At 35.5% G+C, this 22,604-nt stretch overlaps 1 protein-coding gene across 1 annotated transcript; it reads right to left on the minus strand.

Annotated features, from left to right (window-relative positions):
* Positions 1–240: 240 nt before the first annotated feature.
* Positions 241–21,514, minus strand: LOC117337159 (DC-STAMP domain-containing protein 2-like). Its single transcript, XM_033898003.1, has 16 exons — positions 21,346–21,514; positions 19,992–20,158; positions 18,959–19,141; positions 18,072–18,242; positions 17,056–17,157; positions 15,064–15,184; positions 13,450–13,526; positions 12,275–12,340; positions 9,978–10,191; positions 9,633–9,790; positions 6,005–6,169; positions 5,218–5,382; positions 4,582–4,822; positions 3,677–3,804; positions 1,974–2,073; positions 241–809 (listed from the first exon to the last, which is right to left on the minus strand). The coding sequence occupies exons 1-16, from the start codon at positions 21,459–21,461 to the stop codon at positions 611–613; spliced, it is 2,373 nt and encodes a 790-aa protein (XP_033753894.1). The 5' UTR covers positions 21,462–21,514; the 3' UTR covers positions 241–610.
* Positions 21,515–22,604: the final 1,090 nt, after the last annotated feature.

Below are 22,604 nucleotides of genomic sequence, written 5' to 3' on the forward strand. Positions count from 1 at the left end.
CATCCAAGAATCCTCCAAGTTTACGACCACCTGCTGTACACGGAAACTTGCCGGGTTACCCTCTCCGGTATTTGGATCAAGGTTTTAGTTATAACACGCACAACGCTGAATTTCCATAATCCCTTTCCCGTATTTGAATCCAGGAGCAGTCATACAAAACGTAATATTAAGCGCAATTTCTTAAAAATGTACACCATTTGAAAACTCATTATATAAAAACGCAAAAGTCCTCATGTTATGTCAGAATAATTTTGTATTGAAAAAATGGCGAACTTCCGGTCCGGCAGTAATCATCATTGACGGACTCTTTGTAATAAATCGGTTAATTTGTTATCTCTTATAGCGTCAGGGCAATGTGAATACACAGTTTAACTATTGAGGTAAACACATATACATATTGTACTGGACAGTTCCTATAAATGTCCCCTGCCATTCGCCGAAAGTGAAAGTTGACTTTACCGTGGACGCTGGTTCTATTTTCATTTTTCTTCATCCACAGCCATCTATTGGCATTTTTTTTATAATTTAAACTAAGCAAGATATTCTCCGTGGTGATCTGGAGTCGATATATATCTGATAAAATTCTCATTCGGGATCTTTAGTTGATATTTCACTGGTAATGTTCCCATCGGTGATCAGGAGTTGAGTTTTCACTAGACGTGTTCTCATTGTCGATGTGGAGTTGATTTCGGAAGGTTCCAAGGATTTTTGATGGTGTTTGCTCTTCCTGTAGTCGTTCCATTTCTTGACGCCGTCTCTGTGAAATTTCTTTCATTCTCGCCACCTCATCTTCATCTTCACTTGAATCCCTTTTAAAAGGAAATAGAAATAAAATGATATAACATTCGTTTTACGACATTATTCTAACGATGATGATTATCATATGGCAAGCCGTTTTAACATTTAATCCCATTTCCTCTTAAGGTAAAATATGCTTCAAATTTATTTCACTTAAGTGAAATACTTTTTACCTTAAGGTTAAAAGACTTTTTTTGCATTATGTTTTATTTCACTTAAGTGAAAAAGAATTTCACTTAAGTGAAATAAATTTTATTCATCTTAAGGGAAAATCTTTTTCACTTAAGTGAAATAAAACATAATGCAAATGCTGCTGTTGAGTAAACCGGACACCCACTCTCATGAATCAGATATGGACTAGTCCATCTATTGACCAAGCATTGGGTGTTTAATTTCTGACCAATTCGAGACCTTCCCCTACTTCATTTGTTGTTGGTAAAATCAATACTATTTCCCATATGATTTACTTTCATTTATGTTTTAATTCCATTAAATCTATGTTTTATTTATTTCCCTTATGATAAGTGATAAGAACGTATCAAAGTTAAAGTTTACTCACGCTGTTTCTTAGTTGACAGGTCCAAGGGGTTCATTCCATTATACCATGGGGTGGATAGGAGGACAGGGTGACTTTATGGACATATGGTCAGTTTTATTTACCTTAAGATGAAAAGAATTTCACTTAAGGGACAAGTATTTTGCATTATGTCTGCACATAATTTTTTTCACTTAAGTGAAATTCTTTTTGTCTTAAGGGATATTAACAATTATTTGCATTATGTTTTTTTTCACTTAAGTGAAATTCTTTTTTCACTTAAGTGAAATTCCTTTTTCACTTAAGTGAAAAAACATCCCCTTAAGAGGAAATGGGATTAAATGTTAAAACGGCTTGCCATATTATCATCCTATTTTTTTTTAAACGAACACGTTACATTCACGAGAAGTAAATTCACCAGCTAGGACATACTTTAGGCCCAGCCCCCAGCCCCAGCCCCCAGCCCCAGCCCCAACGCCCAGCCCCAACGCCCCAACGCCCCAGGCCCAGCCAACAGCCCCGGATCCAGAAGACTTATTTTCGGACTAGCCGATGTTGATGCTTGGTGGAAAGGAGTTGGACGCAGTATCATTGTCCCTTCCCACTAGATCTCCCCGGGTAGATAGTTCCAGATATATACCTTTCTTCACTGAAGTCTGAGAAGTCTCCGTAATCTACAGGGTTCATACAGACCGTACACATGTTGTTCAGCTCGGAGAAACAGAGAGTGCAGTACAGACCTTCAACAGATAATGTGTATGAAGTAAATAATATGTCATATATAGTAGTTGATATGTCATATATAGTAGGTAATATGTCATATATAGTAAGTAATATGTCATATAGTAAGTAATATGTCATATATAGTAAGTAATATATCATATATAGAAAGTAATATGTCATATATAGTAAGTAATATGTCATATAGTAAGTAATATGTCATATATAGTAAGTAATATGTCATATAGTAAGTAATATGTCATATATAATAAGAAATATGTCATATATAGTAAGTAATGTCATATATAGTAAGAAATATGTCATATATAGTAGGTAATATGTCATGTATAGTAAGTAATATGTCATATATAGTAAGTACTATGTCATATATAGTAGGTAATATGTCATACATAGTAAGTAATGTCATATATAGTAAGTAATATGTCATATAGTAGGTAATATGTCACATATAGTAAGTAATATGTCATATATAGTAAGTAATGTCATATAGTAAGTGATATGTCATATATAGTAAGTAATATGTCATATATAGTAAAAAATGTCATATAGTAAGTGATATGTCATATATAGTAAGTAATATGTCATATATAGTAAGTAATATGTCATGTATAGTAAGTAATGTCGTATAGTAGGTAATATGTCATATATAATAAGTAATGTCATATAGTAAGTAATATGTCATATATAGTAAGTAATATGTCATAGTAAGTAATATGTCATATATAGTAAGGAATATGTCATATATAGTAAGTTATATGTCATATATAGTAAGTAATAGGTAATAGTAAGTAATATGTCATATATAGTAGGTAATATGTCATATATAGTAAGTAATATGTCATATAAAGTAAGTAATATGTCATATAGTAAGTAATATGTCGTATATAGTAAGTAATATGTCATAGTAAGTAATATGTCATATATAGTAAGTAATATGTCATAGTAAGTAATATGTCATATATGGTAAGTAATATGTCATATAAAGTCAGTAATATGTCGTATATAGTAAGTAATATGTCATATATAGTAAGTAATATGTCGTATATAGTAAGTAATAAGTCGTATATAGTAAGTAATATGTCATATATAGTAAGTAATATGTCATATATAGCAAGTAATATGTCATATATAGTAGGTAATATGTCATATATAGTAAGTAATATGTCATATATAGTAAGTAATATGTCATATATAGTAAGTAAAATGTCATATATAGTAAGTAATATGTCATATATAGTAAGTAATATGTCATATATAGTAAGTAATATGTCATATATAGTAAGTAATATGTCATATATAGTAAGTAATATGTCATATATATAGTAAGCAATATGTCATATATAGTAATATGTCAAATATAGTAAGTAATATGTCATATATAGTAAGTAATATGTCATATATAGCAAGTAATATGTCATATATAGTAGGTAATATGTCATATATAGTAAGTAATATGTCATATATAGCAAGTAATATGTCATATATAGTAGGTAATATGTCACATATAGTAAGTAATATGCCATATATAGGTGTACATATAACACAAATAGATAGTACAAACATATAAATCCAGGTCGATTTTATTTCAACGCAATGTCTTACCGTCACATCCGGCGTTCGCACAGTGTTGGAAGTTGTCGTGGTCCTCCTGCCTCCCCTCCCGACCACAGCATATGCAGGACTTCCGATCCCATCCAAGATGTCGGAATAACTTCCCGGCTAACGGGTATCTAATTCATCAACAGAAAATACGTAAACTTATAAAAATATTAATTCTTAAAATTACTTCATATCATACAGGGACATCGTTTTTATCTTATACAGATCATTGTACCTCAACATTTTGATAATGATATCACAGAGCAAAAGCATTCGAAGGGATGACACAGGGAACTAAAACTTCAAAGGTTTGACCTAGAAAACTTAATCATTCATAGGCTTGACAGAGAAAACTAAATCATTCATAGGTTGGCCTAGAAATCTAAATCATTCATAGGTTTGACCTAGAAATCTAAATCATTCATAGGTTTGACCTAGAAATCTAAATCATTCATAGGTTTGGCATAGAAGGTTTGATCTAGAAAAAATAAACCATTATATGTTTGACCTAGAAACCTATATCATTCAAAGGTTTGGTCTATAAAAACTAAACCATTCATAGGTTTGACCTATATACCTAAATCATTCATATGTTTGACCTAGAAAATGGCTTGACTTTGAAAACTAAATCATTCATAGGCTTGACCTAGAAAACTAATCCATTCATAGACTTGACCTAGAAAACTAAACCATTCATAGGTTTGACATAGAAAACTAAACCATTCATAGGTTTGCCCTAGAAAACTAAACCATTCATAGATTTGACCTAGAAAACTAAACCATTACAGGTTTAGCATAGAAAACGTTCCAAAAACAACTTAAGACCCTGTATTCACAGTTAAAATAATGGTTGACATACATAATTATATACAGTCGCCAAACAAAGAGAAGCATACTGTTATACGTACTTTGCAGCGAGTTTTCCACGGATGCTTATCTTTTCCGTTTCCGTGTTTTTGAGGTATTTCCTCTTCAGCTGTCGTCTTGTGATCTTGATGAAGCCGCCTCTGCATTTTAGGATATGATTGTACAGCCATACCGCACGCTGTTGCTCGCGTCGAGGATAATAACAAGCGGCGATCACGTGACGTAAACGTAGTCCATATGCTTCAAAGATGGTCAAGAACAGATAAACACCAAACATACTCCCTGGAAAGGAAAATGGAAATATTGAATCATGACCTCAGTACTCCGGTACAAACATACTGTAAGTACGATTTACGTAGTAAAATATATCAGTATAATCAGGCGTCGTGTTCAGGGATTTCTGTTATCAGCACCTAACTACATTCATTACATAGATTATAGACTGGTCCCCTGTCTCTAGAATATTAAAATCATAGATAGAACTGAACTTCATGATTTTGGTCCATATAGGATATGTCTGATTCTAGACTTAGCTTCAAACTAGGGATAGATAATCTACTATTATCATTTAGCTTGGCAATTTTTAGCAAAAACAATAAGGGTCTGGTGGCCAGTCCACATGATATTGGTATTCCAAAGTACAAACGCTGTTTGCAAAGCGCGATTTTCAAACTTACAAATTTGTTTATAGATGGCGAAGTTGGGTGTACTTGGATTTGGTAAACAAGGTGTCGTGTCCACGTCAACGCCAGCCACAAGAGGATCAAAGAAACCTACCAGGGCACGGTACATGTCGGCCATTGCTCCTTCTCCTTGGACGTGGATTTTCAGATGCGGAGGAACTGTCAAAAGTGAAGTGTTACATAAACAATCTCGTCAAATGTATGTTACCTGTTTAGCTTTGATCAAAATAATACATTATTTTGAAAAATTCTAGGATATTTTTTAAAGCGAAGTTACATACTGGCCAATATGATTTACCTATGATTTTGTAATTGGTTACCTGCAGTGTAATTGGTTACCTGTATTGTAATTGGTTACCTGTATTGTAATTGGTTACCTGTAGTGTAACTAGTTTCCTATAGTGTAATTGGTTGCCTGTATTGTAATTGGTTACCTGCAGTGTAATTGGTTACCTATAGTGTAATTGGTTGCCTGTAGTGTAATTTGTTACCTGCAGTGTAATTGGTTACCTATTGTGTAACTGGTTACCTGTAATGTAATTGGTTACCTGAAGTGTAATTGGTTACCTGCAGTGTAATTGGTTACCTGTATTGTAATTGGTTACCTGTATTTTAATTGGTTACCTATTGTGTAACTGGTTACCTGTAGTGTAATTGGTTACCTGAAGTGTAATTGGTTACCTGCAGTGTAATTGGCTACCTATAGTGTAATTGACTACATATAGTGTAATTAGGTATCTGTATTGTAATGTACTACCTGTAATTAGTGCTATAAAGTTACCTGAGGTGTGTGTTTTAATCTCTAGCTGTGTCCGGAGGAGGTCGAGTAGCCAGTACAGATTGTAGTCACAGATGATGTAGAAGCACGTGTACGTCAGGTTGACTATAAGCATGAAGAGTCCTTTGGCCAGTTTCTTCTTCTCTCGTTTGACTAGGGACAAAGAACCTAAAAAAAGACGATTAACATTTAATATAAATCAGTTCTGGCAACTTTTAAAACCAACTCAAGTTCAATATATAGCTCACAGTAAAATATCTAAAAAGAATCTTTCAGTAGTTTTCCAGGAAGAAAAAATACTACAAGAAACCAAAATATGACTTAAGGCTCGCGCTGTCAGTCGCCTTCGGCAAACAATGCATCAACGAAAGGGAAAACAATGCCGTAGTTTTAACACATTGAAATTACCATTGCCTTGTTCCGCCAGACATGACCATACCTAAACCTTCTAACACATTTAAAGGATGGTTTTGTATCAGTGTCTTCCTGATTATGGTCTCCAGTGGAGACACAAACTATTTTTTTTTTTTTACATATATCCCGAACTCGGTTTATTTATAAAGTATTTGCTTTCAGGTTTGGTATATCCACCTCCCTTCCTTCCACTGATATCATACTCAATGGATTCTAGGATTCTGGTGGTGTTTGTAAGAAGTAAAACGATTTGTCTTTTCGAGGAAATTTGAAAGGTTTGACTAGAACATCAGTATAAGCTTTTGTGGTGTAACCGTCCTCCTTAATCAAGAGAACATGTCTGCCTTCTTCTGTTGGCTTCTATTTTCCTGCACATTGTTCTACATGATCTTGGCATTATACTGCCTATAGACCTCATACACTTCTACAATGCTTTTCTTGATCTTGACTGGTTCTATATTGCTCTTTTTACACTGTTTTCGCCTCTTTTTGTGTGAAACCTGTGATTTTCTGGATGTTTGTGCAACAATTCTGATTCATGTCTCCATGGTTTTAACTCCTGCGGATGCAGTAGTGTTATCTGTCTTGGTAATTTCCCTATATATTTTTTTTTGCATGGTAAGATATCACTTTTCCAGTTTTGCTCGACCAGGCGATATGTTGCGCCTTTGCGGATAGCTTATTTTCAGAGCGGTTGCTGTGAGGGAGTGGTCTGGTTTGTTTATTGGATTCACCTCTTGGATGTGGTCCCTTGAAGTTTCCATTGTGTGGGAGGATATGGTCTATCCGTAATTATGATTACCATTATGATGATCCTAGACTGTATTTTTGCTTGGATGGTTCTCTTGTAGATTTTCTGACGAAGACAGGATGTGTGTGCCTAAATCTGTAGATTTTCTGGCGGAGACAGCATGTTTGTCTTTATCTGAACCTTCTGTCCCATCATAAGCATTCTTCTCCCCACGTATGACAACCTTAAATATCCTTTATCGTTTCTATCGTCTAGTTGTTCTCCATGTCACCTGCTGTTGTGGCTGATGACACGTAGACATTGATTAAACAGCAGCCTGGCATTATTGGCTATTACAACGCGATGAATTCCGTCCATCGATGTCTTGGCCGAGACCTCTTTTCCACAAAATTACTACTCCATCGATTCCTCCGATAGAATTATTTAACTCTATAGAACTATTTTGATAGCACATTGTGATTAATGCCTTTCTCGTTAAGGAAATGCATTCATGAGGAAACAACAAGTGTTCTTGAATATTTTCAGTCAATGAGCCAGTTTCAGACAAGTTTTCTTTCTAAGTTGTCTATGGTGTTCAAGATGCCAATCTTATCAATTGGAACTTGACTTTCTCATTAACATTTTTCGCCGGGGTCCTGTCGTTGATTTCCGTTTTGTTCGGGATTCGAATGTCTTCTTAATTTCCTATCTTGGTAATTATCGGTTGTTTATTTGGTCTTATGAACCCAACGTATATCCGTGTAGCATGGATCCTTCTTTCTTATCACATGATCGTGTCTGGATTGGTATCAGCTATAACATTACCACTCTATCTCTCATTTGAGATTATGAATTAACACAGATTTGACCTAGATTTTTATGTCGGATGTCGTCGTGACCTAGATTTTTATGTCGGATGTCGTCGTGACCTAGATTTGTATGTCGGATGTCGTCGTGACCTAGATTTGTATGTCGGATGTCGTCGTGACCTAGATTTGTATGTCGGATGTCGTCGTGACCTAGATTTGTATGTCGGATGTCGTCGTGACCTAGATTTTTATGGAGGATGTCGTCGTGACCTAGATTTGTATGGAGGATGTCTTTGATGAAGCAAAAGACGCTTAGCTTTCCGGAACTCCCGGTCTGATTCTCCTCGTAATTGTTCAGGAATGTCAATGCAAATCTATGTTTGCTAATATTTTGTCCTCGTTTCATCGATTTTGAGTTTGAATTGTGACTTCATTATTATGTCGGTATTCTTTTTTATAGGATTGAGTTTGTCAAAGCTTGACGCATGCCAATTTAGTCTACGTATACCAAGGTGGCAGGTGCGGGAGTCTTACTGTACTGTACGGTTGTGGTATTGCTTGTTAAGACATTTTTGGGCATCATTGGGCGTCGAACAACCAAGTTGATTTTGGAATTACAAGCGTAGAATGAAACGCTTGAATTCGTAAAGAAATATGGCTTGAAGCCCAGTTAAATTTTGATAAACATGTCGCTGTAGAACTAATTCATCTACAGCGTCCATGGTCCACCCGTGGTTGTCCTGATAATTCTTGTTAGAAATCGCTACTTCTCAAGAGGAACTAAATAATGTTCAAATTCCGTTTTCAGTTCGAATGTTCTGTAACTTCAACGTTTGGACTGATTACAGAATACATTGTGACAGATCGATATTGAAGTCTGAAAAGATATAATACTAAAAACGTATTTCCCGCTGACAAAATCTCATATTAAAGAAGTTCACAATAATCGTTCGATCCTTTTGTTTAAGTCTGAGACAGGAATAAAACGAAGTTGCTATTCTTGAGTTTAAACGCTGAAATTTAGCATCACTTTTCCTTAAAAAGGCCGAAAGGGCCTATCAAAAATGTTACATTTCCCGTCGTGTTCTGATTTACTGGCTTATTCCTGTTTACTTTAGTACTCTATTTCAAAGAAAATACTAGAGGGTCCATTTCATGTTCCCTACGATAGGTGCCGTTGGTTTTTACACCAGTTGTGGTTGTTTTGTCTCAGCTCAATCTAAACCAGACAGACACATGGACTACGGCCTCTTCATTTTGTAATCAATATTGATCAGTAATAAAGTAAACTTTATCTCAAGCTTCATAAATATGTTCATGCTGTTCTCTATTTTATACATATTTCATTTCAGTTTCATCAGAACCAAATAAAGCTGCCAACAAAAGCGTATTATTATTTAATGTTCTTAATATCGCAATAGGCCGTGGTGGCCGAGTGGTTAAGGTGTCCAGACACTTTATCACTAGCCCTCCTCCTCTGGGTTGTGAGTTCGAAACCTACGTGGGGCAGTTGCCAGGTACTGACTGTAGGCCGGTGGTTTTTCCCCGGGTACTCCGGCTTTCCTCCACCTCCAAAACCTGGCACGTCCTTAATTGACCTTGGCTGTTAATAGGACGTTAAACAAAAAACAAACAAAAAATAATATCCCAATATCTATTAAATTTGCTCGTGACTCACTTGTTGCTATGTATTTGTTGGACTCCTTCGGAGTCAGCGGTAGTATACTCTTACTCCCGTGCTGACATCTTCTCTCGTCTATATTCCTCACCTTCAGTGTTATGTACATGTTGTCATGCTTATCTGTCGTAAGGTATTTCCTGCGGTATATCATTGCTCTGAAAAAAATAAAATAAAAGAACAATACAAAACAATAGTGACTGTAATCACTTCACAATGACCTGACTCGCCTATCAAATGCATCTGGATTGTAGCCCGTCCGTCAGGCAGAGGGGAGTTAAATGGGTCAAACGGACAGATGTTGTGGGGTTATGGAAGACTTCAAGATCTTATTTCAATACTCACTTTAGAAGTACGAAGACGGAAGAGAACATCATGACGTATTGAACTGCATCCATGATGTCATCATGCTGACCAACACGTGCCTTCACGTCTGCCAAAATGTCGTCTCGTATCTGTGACAGGTTCTTCGACTGGGTCATGTTGAGCTTGTACGAGTAATGAATTGAAATGTTGAAGTAAAACATATCAGTTACGCCGTCTATCGCCTTCTCCATAGCTAGAATAGAAATAAAACCATCAGATACAAAGCATTGTCAAATAGCTTGACTGACATTGACTCTGACTCACTCTTGGTTATTGAGAAGACGCCGTTTAAAGAATCGTATACATATATGATTCCAGTGACCTATGTAGGTCAAGGTGATTCATTTGAACAAACTTGGTAGCCATTTATCCCAGCATGGTACTGGTACAATATCATGACTGATTTAGTTAAATCAAAGCAATTCATTGGAGCAAAGCTGATTTGTCTTCACCCTACGATACAACTAACCAAATGGCTTGACCCTTCACCTCTTGATTTTTGAGAAATGTCGTTAAAGATTTAAAGACATTTGACTCCTCTGATATTGAAAGTATGTCAATGTCATTCATTTCAACAAACTTGGAAGCCCTTCATCCCAGTGTACTACTGGGCCAATATCATTGGCACTTTGGTCATTGAGAAGAACTTGACAAAGGTCAAACGATGTTATATATATGACAAATGTGTTTTTATCACATATATATATATATATATGGGGCAAAGAAGTAATTCAAACAGTGTAAACAATAAGCTTTGTTAAATTTTCGAGGCAATCCGCCCCTTTATCAAAACACAAAAAATTACAAATACAATCACATAATATATATAAGAAGTACTGGAAATACAATAAAATACAATAAGAATAATGTTTTAGTAACTGGAGAAACCACAATGAACCATTAGGCAAACGTGGGCCGAAGGCGGATACTAGCGTGACTGCATCATGTTCAAACACTAGAACGCTATGCGACCAACGGCAGAGATATTTTGAATTCCCCCGCACGTGAAAGTATTCCGAAGAGTTCAAAGACGATTCGTCCCTAAACACTGCTTGTGGACGACATTGCATTTATATAAAAAATGTTGCATTATCGTCTCTACAGTGATTGATTAAATATCGTGTACAAAGTCTGAAAAACTTTAGAAAAATATGTGTTAGATCATAAGAATTATAGAGAGTGGTGTGAAAAAACTGCTACAAATATTTATCAAGACTGAAAATATAAGAAATACGAATGCCGAAGTGTCCCTGCAGGACGCTACGGGAAACAGACGATTCGGACCAACTCGGACCAAGATGCTGTTGCATGATGGCGGGAGGCGACTTAATGTGAGTCTCAAAGAGCAACAATGAATAGATGCCCCAAAAAGTGCAGCAATTATGAAAAAATTTAACAAATTGAATAATTAACTACATGAGTAGTCAGATATAATGGTCAGATGGAGAGTATCTTGGTCCGAGTTGGTCCGAATGTTCGAGATTTTCTATATTGTACACACAGCCAAGCAACCCCAACACAGCAACGACAAACGGATGATGGAAGTCACAAAATGGCCTCAGTTGCCCTGGTTAGTTGTATTTCTCGTATTGGACCATTCAGACAGAGAGGCCAGGCCCCTCTTTTATAAACAAAATGTATGTTATTGATCACAAGCGATAACCTTAGCTTCCCTATTTCTCGTATTGGACACTACCGACAGAGATGCCGGATGGTGAACTTTTGACGATTACTTCAGTGTGTTAATGGCAATCTAATTAAAATCAAGATGGTCATTCTCACTACGTTACATGAACATCTAACAACATCCCATATGGGGTCACGTTCTGATGACCTTTGAGATATGTGTATGTCACTTTCAGGGCGAATTGTCTATTTGTCGATGAAATCAAAGCAAACCATTTCGTCACATCTTGCATCTGAAGCAAACCATTTCGGCACAGCCTGTATATAGCTATATGCTACGTGGGACGAAATGACTTGAAACAAATTGACAGATTATGCAACCTATGAACTATAGTCTTGCTAATTCGGACATATAAAACTCACTTCCAAGATTCGGGAAGTAGTCATTTGATTGGCTAGTCCAAAAGGTCACCCTGACGTGACCCCTTATGGGATGTTGTTAGATGTTCATGTAACGTAGTGAGAATGACCATCTAGATTTTAATTAGATTGTGTTAATGGTGAACTTGTAACGAATACCTCACTGTGATAACGGCGATATTTTACGATTAGTATTTGTCGAAGCACATTAAAGTCGAAGTCATACTTACGATTAGCCAACTTGTCTATGATCAAGTTTTTGATCAGACTTGTTATAGCACAAAGAACCTCTCCAACTTAAAATAAAACAGATGAAAATACAGTTCTCAATTAACACACTGATTAAAACAAGCAAGGTAAGTCAGTTTTAAAATAATAATTTTAATACCTTGTTATTTGATATATATATCTATGTAAAGCTTAACTTTAGAGTTTTGGTATGTGCATCAATAAAATATATGCAATTAAAAACAAAATGCCTAACAGTTAAGCTAATTAGTGTGACATTTAAATTAGAATTTTCTATTTTATTTTATTTTATTTTTATTATTTTTTTTTTACATTTGACAGGTATACGTATCGTGTTTTTACAAAACATGCACCCTCAGCACCATCAGGTGTTTTGTCCCTACCCTCAATTTTAACATTTTTTTTTTTCAAACACAATCTCGAAAATGGCTTGATGTTCGGCACCTGTATGCAGAAAAGAAAACCTACTTTCTCCTCTTAGTAAGCTACTGTCTACAAACGAGGAACAGATTACGATTAAGCGTCTTTCTGAGCGTGATTTGTAAACAGTATCCAAAGACGCTCCTAGGTATTCCGAAGCCAGAAAGGTTCGAAGAAATCTCCGACCAGGGTTTGTTGGCAAATACAGCTTGTAACAATTTAAAAGCTACTGTCCATCGGCAAGGAAAATCCTCACGCACCTAAATATTGAATTTATTACGATGAAGCGCCTTTCTGATCGTGATCATTATGTGTTACGTCTTGTGTCACCAACACCGCGCGTTACGTCATTTTCGAGATTGTGTCGAAATTTAAAAAAAATTAAGGTCTAGGATCAACATACTGGTAGTACTGAAAGTGCTGTTACGGTCCATTGCACCTCTCGAATGGTGTAATCCTTGTATATCTCGGACAACTTATGTACCAATATTTACTCTTTCAAAATCATAAAAAAAATCCTCTACCTATTTAATGTTGGCACAGTGATAAATGTGCTCGTAATTTGTCCATCCCTTTGGGAGCTTGGTGATCAGAGCACGAGGATAAAAAGTATTTAGTTGAATAACCGAATGCATGATTCTCCAAGAAGAAAGCGTTTATAAATTGCAATAACGTATGATTTATTCCTGATGTTATCTATAACAATGTAAATATGTTTAAATAAATTAATACATACTACGAACGATATGACATATGTATTTGAAAGCGGTGACGATTCCACATATCCAGTCGAAAAACCAGCCAAGCGTCTCTCTGGGAAGAAATGAGATAGGGAAAATGAAAAATGGCGAGACTTTGAAAATCAAAATATTGCTATCGTCACGGACCCTCGGCGAAACGATTTACATTTCTGAAATACTTCGTAGAAACAACCCGTTAAGTGAACCCACTATTATTAAACCATAAATCAATATAAGCATAGCGTTTTTTCTGGTTTAAGAGGATTGAATTGTTATTAACAATATCTACATCAATAACAATATTTTTTTTTTTTTTTTTTCACAAATTCTGTTTGGCTGAAATGAGGTCAAATTAATAACGATATCGCCACTCGTGCAGAAAAACTAATTAACTGGGTGTTTCCAAAAAGAGATTACATGGTGTGAATTACTTCCCCTTGGCGTTACCCGATGACGTCTTGAGCATATTTCAACAACAAACGTTGGGTATAAATGGTATATCGATGTTCACAATGTTGTACAACTAACCGTCAACAGTTAGTTATAAATGGTCTATGTAGACAATGTTGTACAACTAACCGTCAACAGTAAGGTATAAATGGTTTATGTAGACATTGCTATACAACTAACCGTCAAAGGTAGGTATAAATGGTCTATGTAGACAATGTTGTACAACTAACCGTCAAAGGTAGGTATAAATGGTCTATGTAGACAATGTTGTACAACTAACCGTCAACAGTTAGGTATAAATGGTTTATGTAGACAATGTTGTACAACTAACCGTCAAAGGTAGGTATGAATGGTCTATGTAGACAATGTTGTACAACTAACCGTCAAAGGTAGGTATAAATGGTCTATGTAGACAATGTTGTACAACTAACCGTCAAAGGTGGGTATAAATGGTCTATGTAGACAATGTTGTACAACTAACCGTCAACAGTTAGGTATAAATGGTCTATGTAGACAATGTTGTATAACTAACCGTCAAAGGTAGGTATTAATGGTCTAAGTAGACAATGTTGTACAACTAACCGTCAAAGGTAGGTATAAATGGTTTATGTAGGCATTGCTATACATCTAACCGTCAACAGTTAGGTATAAATGGTCTATGTAGACAATGTTGTATAACTAACCGTCAACAGTTAGTTATAAATGGTCTATGTAGACAATGTTGTATAACTAACCGTCAACAGTTAGTTATAAATGGTCTATGTAGACAATGTTGTATAACTAACCGTCAACAGTTAGTTATAAATGGTCTGTGTAGACAATGTTGTATAACTAACCGTCAACAGTTAGTTATAAATGGTCTATGTAGACAATGTTGTATAACTAACCGTCAACAGTTAGTTATAAATGGTCTGTGTAGACAATGTTGTATAACTAACCGTCAACAGTTAGTTATAAATGGTCTATGTAGACAATGTTGTACAACTAACCGTCCACAGTTAGGTATAAATGGTCTATGTAGACCATGTTGTACAACTAACCGTCAACAGTTAGGTATAAATGGTCTATGTAGACCATGTTGTACAACTAACTGTCAAAAGGATGGGTACGGATTATCTATGTGTTTCGACAACGTGTTGATCATTTTAAAAGTTAATTACTTGCAGTTGTGTTCGGCTGTTTCAAATGCTGAGGTACACTTTCGGAATGGGGCTCCCATCTTGTCGTTGCAAATGGTCACTATACTCTTCAGCCAGGCAAACACTCGTGCTATCGATGCAGCTGTGGAAATGGAACCATGGAATACAAGTCACTAGGCTGATTTCCTCTAGGGAACAACCAACCAATTGAAAAATATATTTTTGAAACAGCCCCTGTGTATAGAAAGTTGAGCGAAGGATAAAATGTCTGGCAGCCACTGATTGGCCAGTATGTTATGAAGTGAGAAAATAGATATGTAGCCTGATAGGTTACTATCAATAAGAAATGTTGATATAAATTTCGTAAATCCGATTGATTTTTTTCCAAAAAGTTCAGGTAGTAATAATAAACAGGTAAACATTTAAGATTTTTGAGAATTTTTACTGCGAAATTCACCCATTTACAAAATGGCTACCCTCGAGAAAATTTGAGCTGAAGGACCCAACTTGTTTTTTTGATCAGGTGTTATATCAGACCCTAAACTTTTGTTATAAACCATAATTGTCATATTGAATTCAAGAATTTGAATAAATTACTCCAAAACGTTAACACTATAGTCTATGGGAAAACAATTGGTTGGTTGGTCCCTCTAGCAGGTAAATAATGACTTCTCTTCCGCTTAGGACACGTTGTTTATCACTGATTATGTATGTACAGTGAAACCTGTCTATACAGGCTAAATGCTTCCGTTATTTAGAGGTAGTCATTCGGTCTGTTTCCACTGTGTATATGACTTCGTCATGGATAATGTTTATTCAGTTAAAGAGGCTTGCCCGCAGAGAGATCAGAAAAATTGGCTAATAGAAAAAGATTTTTTACACATGACAGATAGTTGGAATTGTTGTGTTTTTCATTTTATTTTCCTTATAAAACGCTGAAAAGTGATATTAAAACCTCATTTTTTAATATTATTTATTTAATCGCAACCCGCAATAAGTCCCCGCTATAAAGTGGAGTCTAATTTGATTGACACATCAAAGAAACAAGCACGTGCACAGTGCCGCACAGTGATAACTTCAAAGGCAGCGGCTATTTACAAAGAAGATTTGCCGTTATATTCCATACATTTTCCTCTCAGGTTGAGTTTTAAAACGTCTTTTAAATACATATTCTGTAATTGTTTTCAAGAAATAAAGTTGGAAAGCCTCTAATTTTGTCACACAGAAACGTGTACTGAAGTTTATTTAGTGATCGGAGATGTGCCGTTTACCGGTCCGTCTGCGGGTAAGCCTCTTTAAAAGGCATTATTAAATAAAAGCTTATCACAGTAATAGATAATTTGATAAATCTGATACCACAGATTATGCAATCACAAAACTAATAATTTAATTTTGCTTTTAACAAGCATTTTCATTGGCTCAAAAAAATATGTTATCATCTCATAACATAAAAAAAAATAAAAGGAACTACTTTCAGTTATACCGGAAGTTGACTGTGACGTCAGCGGAGTAATCGTTGTTCACGGGATTTTCTATTTATCGATGTGTTTTTTAAATATCTGGAGCAAAAAAAACATGTTAAACTTAATGAAAATGCTTCTTATAGTTGTTAATTAAATTATAAGGGTTAACTGTAATATTTTTTTTACGTTATTGAGCAATAACACAAAAAACTGGGGTGTACGCTTTTCATAAACCGCTTCGCGGTTTATTCACAGTACACCCCAGTTTTTTGTGTTATTGCTCAATAACGTAAAAAAAACATTACAGTTAACCCTTAAATAACATAATTATAATTTGTAATTAATTAATATGTATGTGATTGTTTGTTTAATGGGTTTATCGACCCATGAACAGCAAGAGTCATTTTGAGGGTTTGTGTGTCTATTTGTAGTAGTTGGTGACTACCTCACTGAACAACATACGGGTGGCCAATCGCAAATATACCATCCAGAGCAATTAGGTTAAAGTGCTCTGTTGTCGAGTTTATGAGAAAATGATATAAACACTTACCTATTTCTTCGACAGCCTTTTTCAGGACCTTAAAGGATTTCTGTAATACCCTAGAAAAATTTTCCAGTGTTTTCATTACAGTCCGGACGCTTTCAATTACACCTAAACAAACCAAAATGAAACGGACTATAATACTGACAGTGACGTCATGATTCCCCACCCTTTCTGATTGGCTGTTAATATTTAACGTTCTGTCAGCGATATCTATTAGTAGAATATATTATCACTGTAGAAATTGATATGTATAACAAATGCAGCATTGTAATGAAATGTATTACTTGCGCAAGAAGGCTGTCGGCCGAAATTGATTTCTATGCGGCTAAAATAACCACGTTTGACTTTTAATTTTTAATTTTCAAAATCTAAACAAAGGAGACTTCTAAATGTAGAATACGTGGTTATCATATCACACGATTTATGCCTATTACAAGCTGACTTATCCCTTTGTCATTTTTGTATGTCAATACAATATGTTTAAACTAAACAAGCTGTTCCTTTGGGGTGTTGTAGCCAGCCCCGGTACCTATCTGGATAGGCTGGTTTTGTATATATAGACCAAGATCAAATTATGTATTGGATACAATAAATCATATGACTAGCGCATTCCGTTCTTAAAATTCATCTCGGTTACTTCATTATTACATGTGTTGTGATTTTCGCGTTATTTCGTTAAAAAAATATTTAAATGATGGTAAGAAATTGTCACATAATGCACAAAAGAAAATGATTACATTTAATTAAAGTATTTATGAATGAGAAAAGTCGTATTTTACTTCAAGTCAACCTCGTTAAAGAATAGAGCTCGTCCTTATGTCGCCATTTTGCGCCGTTCATCAGCCGGTGAATCAAAAAGGACGTACACTGACTCGCACGTCGGCTTACTTTTTCTGTGAATGGAGTGACGTACATTTTAGAAGCCTTCCTGGTTAACCGGCGGACGTCTGCTATTGACGAATCGAGCAGGACTATTGGTTGAATCACGATCGACCCCGGATGTAGCTATATATAGTCTGTACCTGCGATTGGTGCAACAGCAGCATCCACCAATTCTTTTGTCTGGTTGTGCGCCATCTGCTGGCCGCAGGTGTAACTATTGGACATAACCGTGATGTTGTGGTTGAAATTTTTCACCGGATATGACATCACTAGTATCATGATATACATTAATATGAAGTATCGCCCTGTACCTAAAAGGAGCAAATTGTAATATCAAAAATTAACAAATTAGGAAATGGAAACCAAAATAAATATGATATTTTATCACAATTTCATACAATGTACTTTAAATATCGAGAATATAAAAAGGATGTGAATAATGAAATCAATCAAATTTGTTAATATGCCCAAATTAAGAACTTTACAATCATACTACCTATGGATCCTGAAATCACTGTCTCTGAAAATTAGAATCGCGCAAATAGCCCAAAGTGTACGTTAAAATCACACATATTAAAAAAAATCAAAATAATTCTTGCTATGGGGTTTGAAATAATACTGATATTTGAAAACAATATGAAAATTAGCATCTCTGTTTCCTTGATAAAATTAATGATAAGTAATTCCCAGATGTGTTCATTATCAATTTAATATGATATTTTGATATTATGTAGTGTGTATGGCTGTATACTGGTGATGAAATGAAGTCAAGTTGAATTTATGTTAACTAATTACACGTCCGGAATATCTGCCCGCCTCCGGGTCCCTTTTGTTGTAAATTAGTTTGTACGCCCGCGAAGAGAGAATAAAAATTGACATGGAAGAGCACGTGTTTGTGATACTCTGATGCTGTAATGCTTTTATTATTAATCAACTTAAATATAATCATCACAATTGAATTGAATTAACGACTTATTAAATAAGTGGCAGATAATCAAAATATGTATATGATAGAGGTTTACATTACTTGAAAACAGTTGCGGGACCATGAGATACGTTATGCATCGCATCCCAGAGCTGAAGGCCATTCCGTTGGTGACTATTACGCCAGCCGCTGAGGCCACGATCCCGGCGGTTAAAGGTTGGAACTCAAGCTGGGAAAGCATGAGGAAGAAGAGAAAAAGCGTGGCCGAAATACCCATGATCAGACCTGGAAGTCGAGATTAGTGTATATGTAAGATTTCTTTCAACTCGAGTAAAATAAATTCATGTTGAAAATACAATGTATAGGTGGAGCTATGTTACGTATTTCCATACATTGTAGGTCGAACTCCTACAATAAAATCAAACCTGTTTGGCTAGCCTTACCCTAATGCAGTACTTAACTAATGACACGCTGGTACGGTTCATTCTGTGCCCAATCCGTTATAAATTTTGGTGGCAGCGGCGGGATTATTCACAGTTTGGTTGTTAAGGTACATTCATGGATGTCCATACTTATCAAACTCGCAAAAATTCGTACAAAGTCGCGCTTATTGACCAGCATCAAGTTTTGTTTACTGTTACTCGACGACATCAAAGAAATCATAAACATTGTCGCTACATGATGTATATAAAAATAATCAAACATATTAAACTAGCGATAGAATCTTGAATTGATGGATGTTTATATTTGACGAAAAAAACAACAACTTCATTTGGGATTGTTATCATGATACCAAAACCAAGCGTCAGAGGGAAACGTTCCGGACACAAGACACTGGAAACGTTTGTACCACATATGCGAGTGCAGGGAGCAGATAATGTGTTACAGTCCAGATGCATTTACAAAGATATGTTACGATTGGAAGGAATTATCAGTGATGTTAAATGATTAATGAATAAATCAAGAAATAAAGCGATATACTTAGGACTGCGTATAAAATTGACCACACGTTGAATATTTTATGAAAGGTCAAATCTAAGGACGTAAGAATCGAATCGCCATGGTTGACCATTACATTGTGAGGAATTTTTGTAAAATTTTAGTAACAGGAAAATCAAACACAAAATCTGCTTACCTAAGATATTTCTCATCACTCCATTTTCGTATGTGCCATCAGTGAAAATCCGTCCACAACACGTTTTTGGGACGGATCTGGGGCTGTCGTAAATACAGCAGGGGCAGAAAACACGACAGCACGCTTGACGTAAGGAGGATATACAGCTGATGTAACATTGTCTGTACCTGTAAAATATATACAGGTGATATAACATTGTCTGTACCTGTAAAATATATACAGGTGATATAACATTGTCTGTACCTGTAAAATATATACAGGTGATGTTACATTGTCTGTACCTGTAAAATATATACAGGTGATATAACATTGTCTGTACCTGTAAAATATATACAGGTGAGGTAACATTGTCTGTACCTGTAAAATATATACAGGTGACGTAACATTGTCTGTACCTGTAAAATATATACAGGTGACGTAACATTGTCTGTACCTGTAAAATATACACAGGTGATGTGACGTTGTCTGTACCTGTAAAATATATACAGGTTATGTAACATTGTCTGTACCTGTAAAATATATACAGGTGAGGTAACATTGTCTGTACCTGTAAAATATATACAGGTAATGTAACATTGTCTGTACCTGTAAAATCTATACAGGTGATGTAACATTGTCTGTACCTGTAAAATATATACAGGTGATATAACATTGTCTGTACCTGTAAAATCTATACAGGTGATGTAACATTGTCTGTACCTGTAAAATATATACAGGTTATGTAACATTGTCTGTACCTGTAAACATATATACAGGTGAGATAACATTGTCTGTACCTGTAAAATATATACAGGTGATGTAACATTGTCTGTACCTGTACAATATATACAGGTGATATAACATTGTCTGTACCTGTAAAATATATACAGGTAATGTAACATTGTCTGTACCTGTAAAATATATACAGGTGATATAACATTGTCTGTACCTGTAAAATATATACAGGTGAGGTAACATTGTCTGTACCTGTAAAATATATACAGGTGACGTAACATTGTCTGTACCTGTAAAATATATACATTTGATTGACTATACATTTATGCTGACCTATGATTTTGAAATCCCGCAAAGCGCATTTTTTCAAACCAGTAGAAATACGATCTTTAAGAAGACATTTGATAATGTTTTAAAAACAGAAAAACCTGCATTCCTGTCGAGTGCCCCGATGGGAAGAAGCATGCTCCATTTAACACTATGTACAAGTCACACCGATTTGCTCCCTTTGAAGATGTACATGTAGTATATATATATCTGAGATTTCTCCAATATCGACGGGTACTTTCCGTCATGGAAACCAAGCAATCCTGTAGACATCTATGGTTGTTGAATCGCATAGAAGTAGATAAATACATACCAGGGACGAAGAGGAGGAAGGCCCATGTGAATTCGGATAGCATTTTCTTTAGCCTTTGACAATCTCCTCAGCGCAATCTTAATCTTGATAGCTTTTATGATTATTTTGGGATTCATGCTTCTTTTTTCCAAAGAGATCGGACGTGAATAATGGCGGCGAGTGTACGTATGTGTGTGATGAGAATGACGTCACTATATGGTGACGTCATACTTTCCGTCTTGCTCTTTCGTTATGACGTCATCTAATTGGGGTAACTGGTCGGAATAGTCTACTGTATAAAAACTTTTATAGCCATAGAATTGGTAGATCTAGATATAATTTTATAATATAAATTCTTTACGTAAATCTTTTATTGCTCGTATTTAGGAGCCTGAATTTGGTTCCGAGTTCCGTTTAAGAAAAACGGAACTAGGAACCAGTTCCGCGTTCCGTTTAAGAAAATATTCAATGCACTTCATCTCGATATGAGACCCGAATGTGAAGAAGAAAACTATATATGAATGGGAGCAATGGCAGTTATCAGTCACGAATAAATTTTACAGGACTTGGTCCTAGTATCCAGTTCCGTTTAAGATAAATGGAACAAGAAACCATGTCCCGTAAAGCTTATGCATAGTACATGTAGTTCCGTTGTAAACGGAACTCGGAACTAGTTCCTAGCTCCGGTTTTTCTTAAACGGAACTCGGAACTGGGACCAAGTCCCGTAAAGCTTATACATAGTAGTTCCGTTTTTCTTAAACGGAACTCGGAACTGGTTCCTAGTCACGTTTATCTTAAACGGAACTCGGAACTCGGATCTCGGAACCAACTTCAGACTCCCGTATTGAATGACGTTTTACCCGGCAAAATATATTACATGTTTAGTAAAAAATTGCGTTACATGTTTTCTCCCAACGGATCGTATGTGGACCGATCGTCAAAAACCTGACCGCCAGTCAACGATGGGCCGATGACGGTAAAAAAATGAATGACCATTTGGCAAATTAAACACTAAATTTGATAATATTTATTGAAAATAAGCCGCGTCTCTACTGACTTCATCTAACCTGCTACTATTGATATTGTGACGTCATAAAATAGACAATTTACCATTGCTGTTAATATTCGGTTGCGTCTTTTCGTTCGAAACTCCTGATAAATAGTCGATTTACGGAAAATCATGTGTTAATTTATAATTAGATAAGTACGGAAGAGCATTAGGGCCATGAAGCAAAAAAATTAATTCATTTTTTCGTGTTAATAACTCGAAATTTCGACT

The sequence above is a fragment of the Pecten maximus genome, chromosome 11 (genome assembly GCF_902652985.1).
Source record: "Pecten maximus chromosome 11, xPecMax1.1, whole genome shotgun sequence".
NCBI classification, from domain to species: Eukaryota; Metazoa; Mollusca; class Bivalvia; order Pectinida; family Pectinidae; genus Pecten; species Pecten maximus.

Bases quoted from the DNA above. Each gene is read 5' to 3' on its own strand.
- LOC117337159 (XM_033898003.1), bottom strand. From the start codon at position 21,461: ATGAATCCCAAAATAATCATAAAAGCTATCAAGATTAAGATTGCGCTG. The intron at 17,158-18,071 runs GTACAGACTATA...TGGTTTGTTTAG, and splicing joins TGCTGTTGCACCAATCGCAG to GTGTAATTGAAAGCGTCCGG. The intron at 9,791-9,977 runs GTGAGTATTGAA...TATTTTTTTCAG, and splicing joins TCCGTCTTCGTACTTCTAAA to AGCAATGATATACCGCAGGA.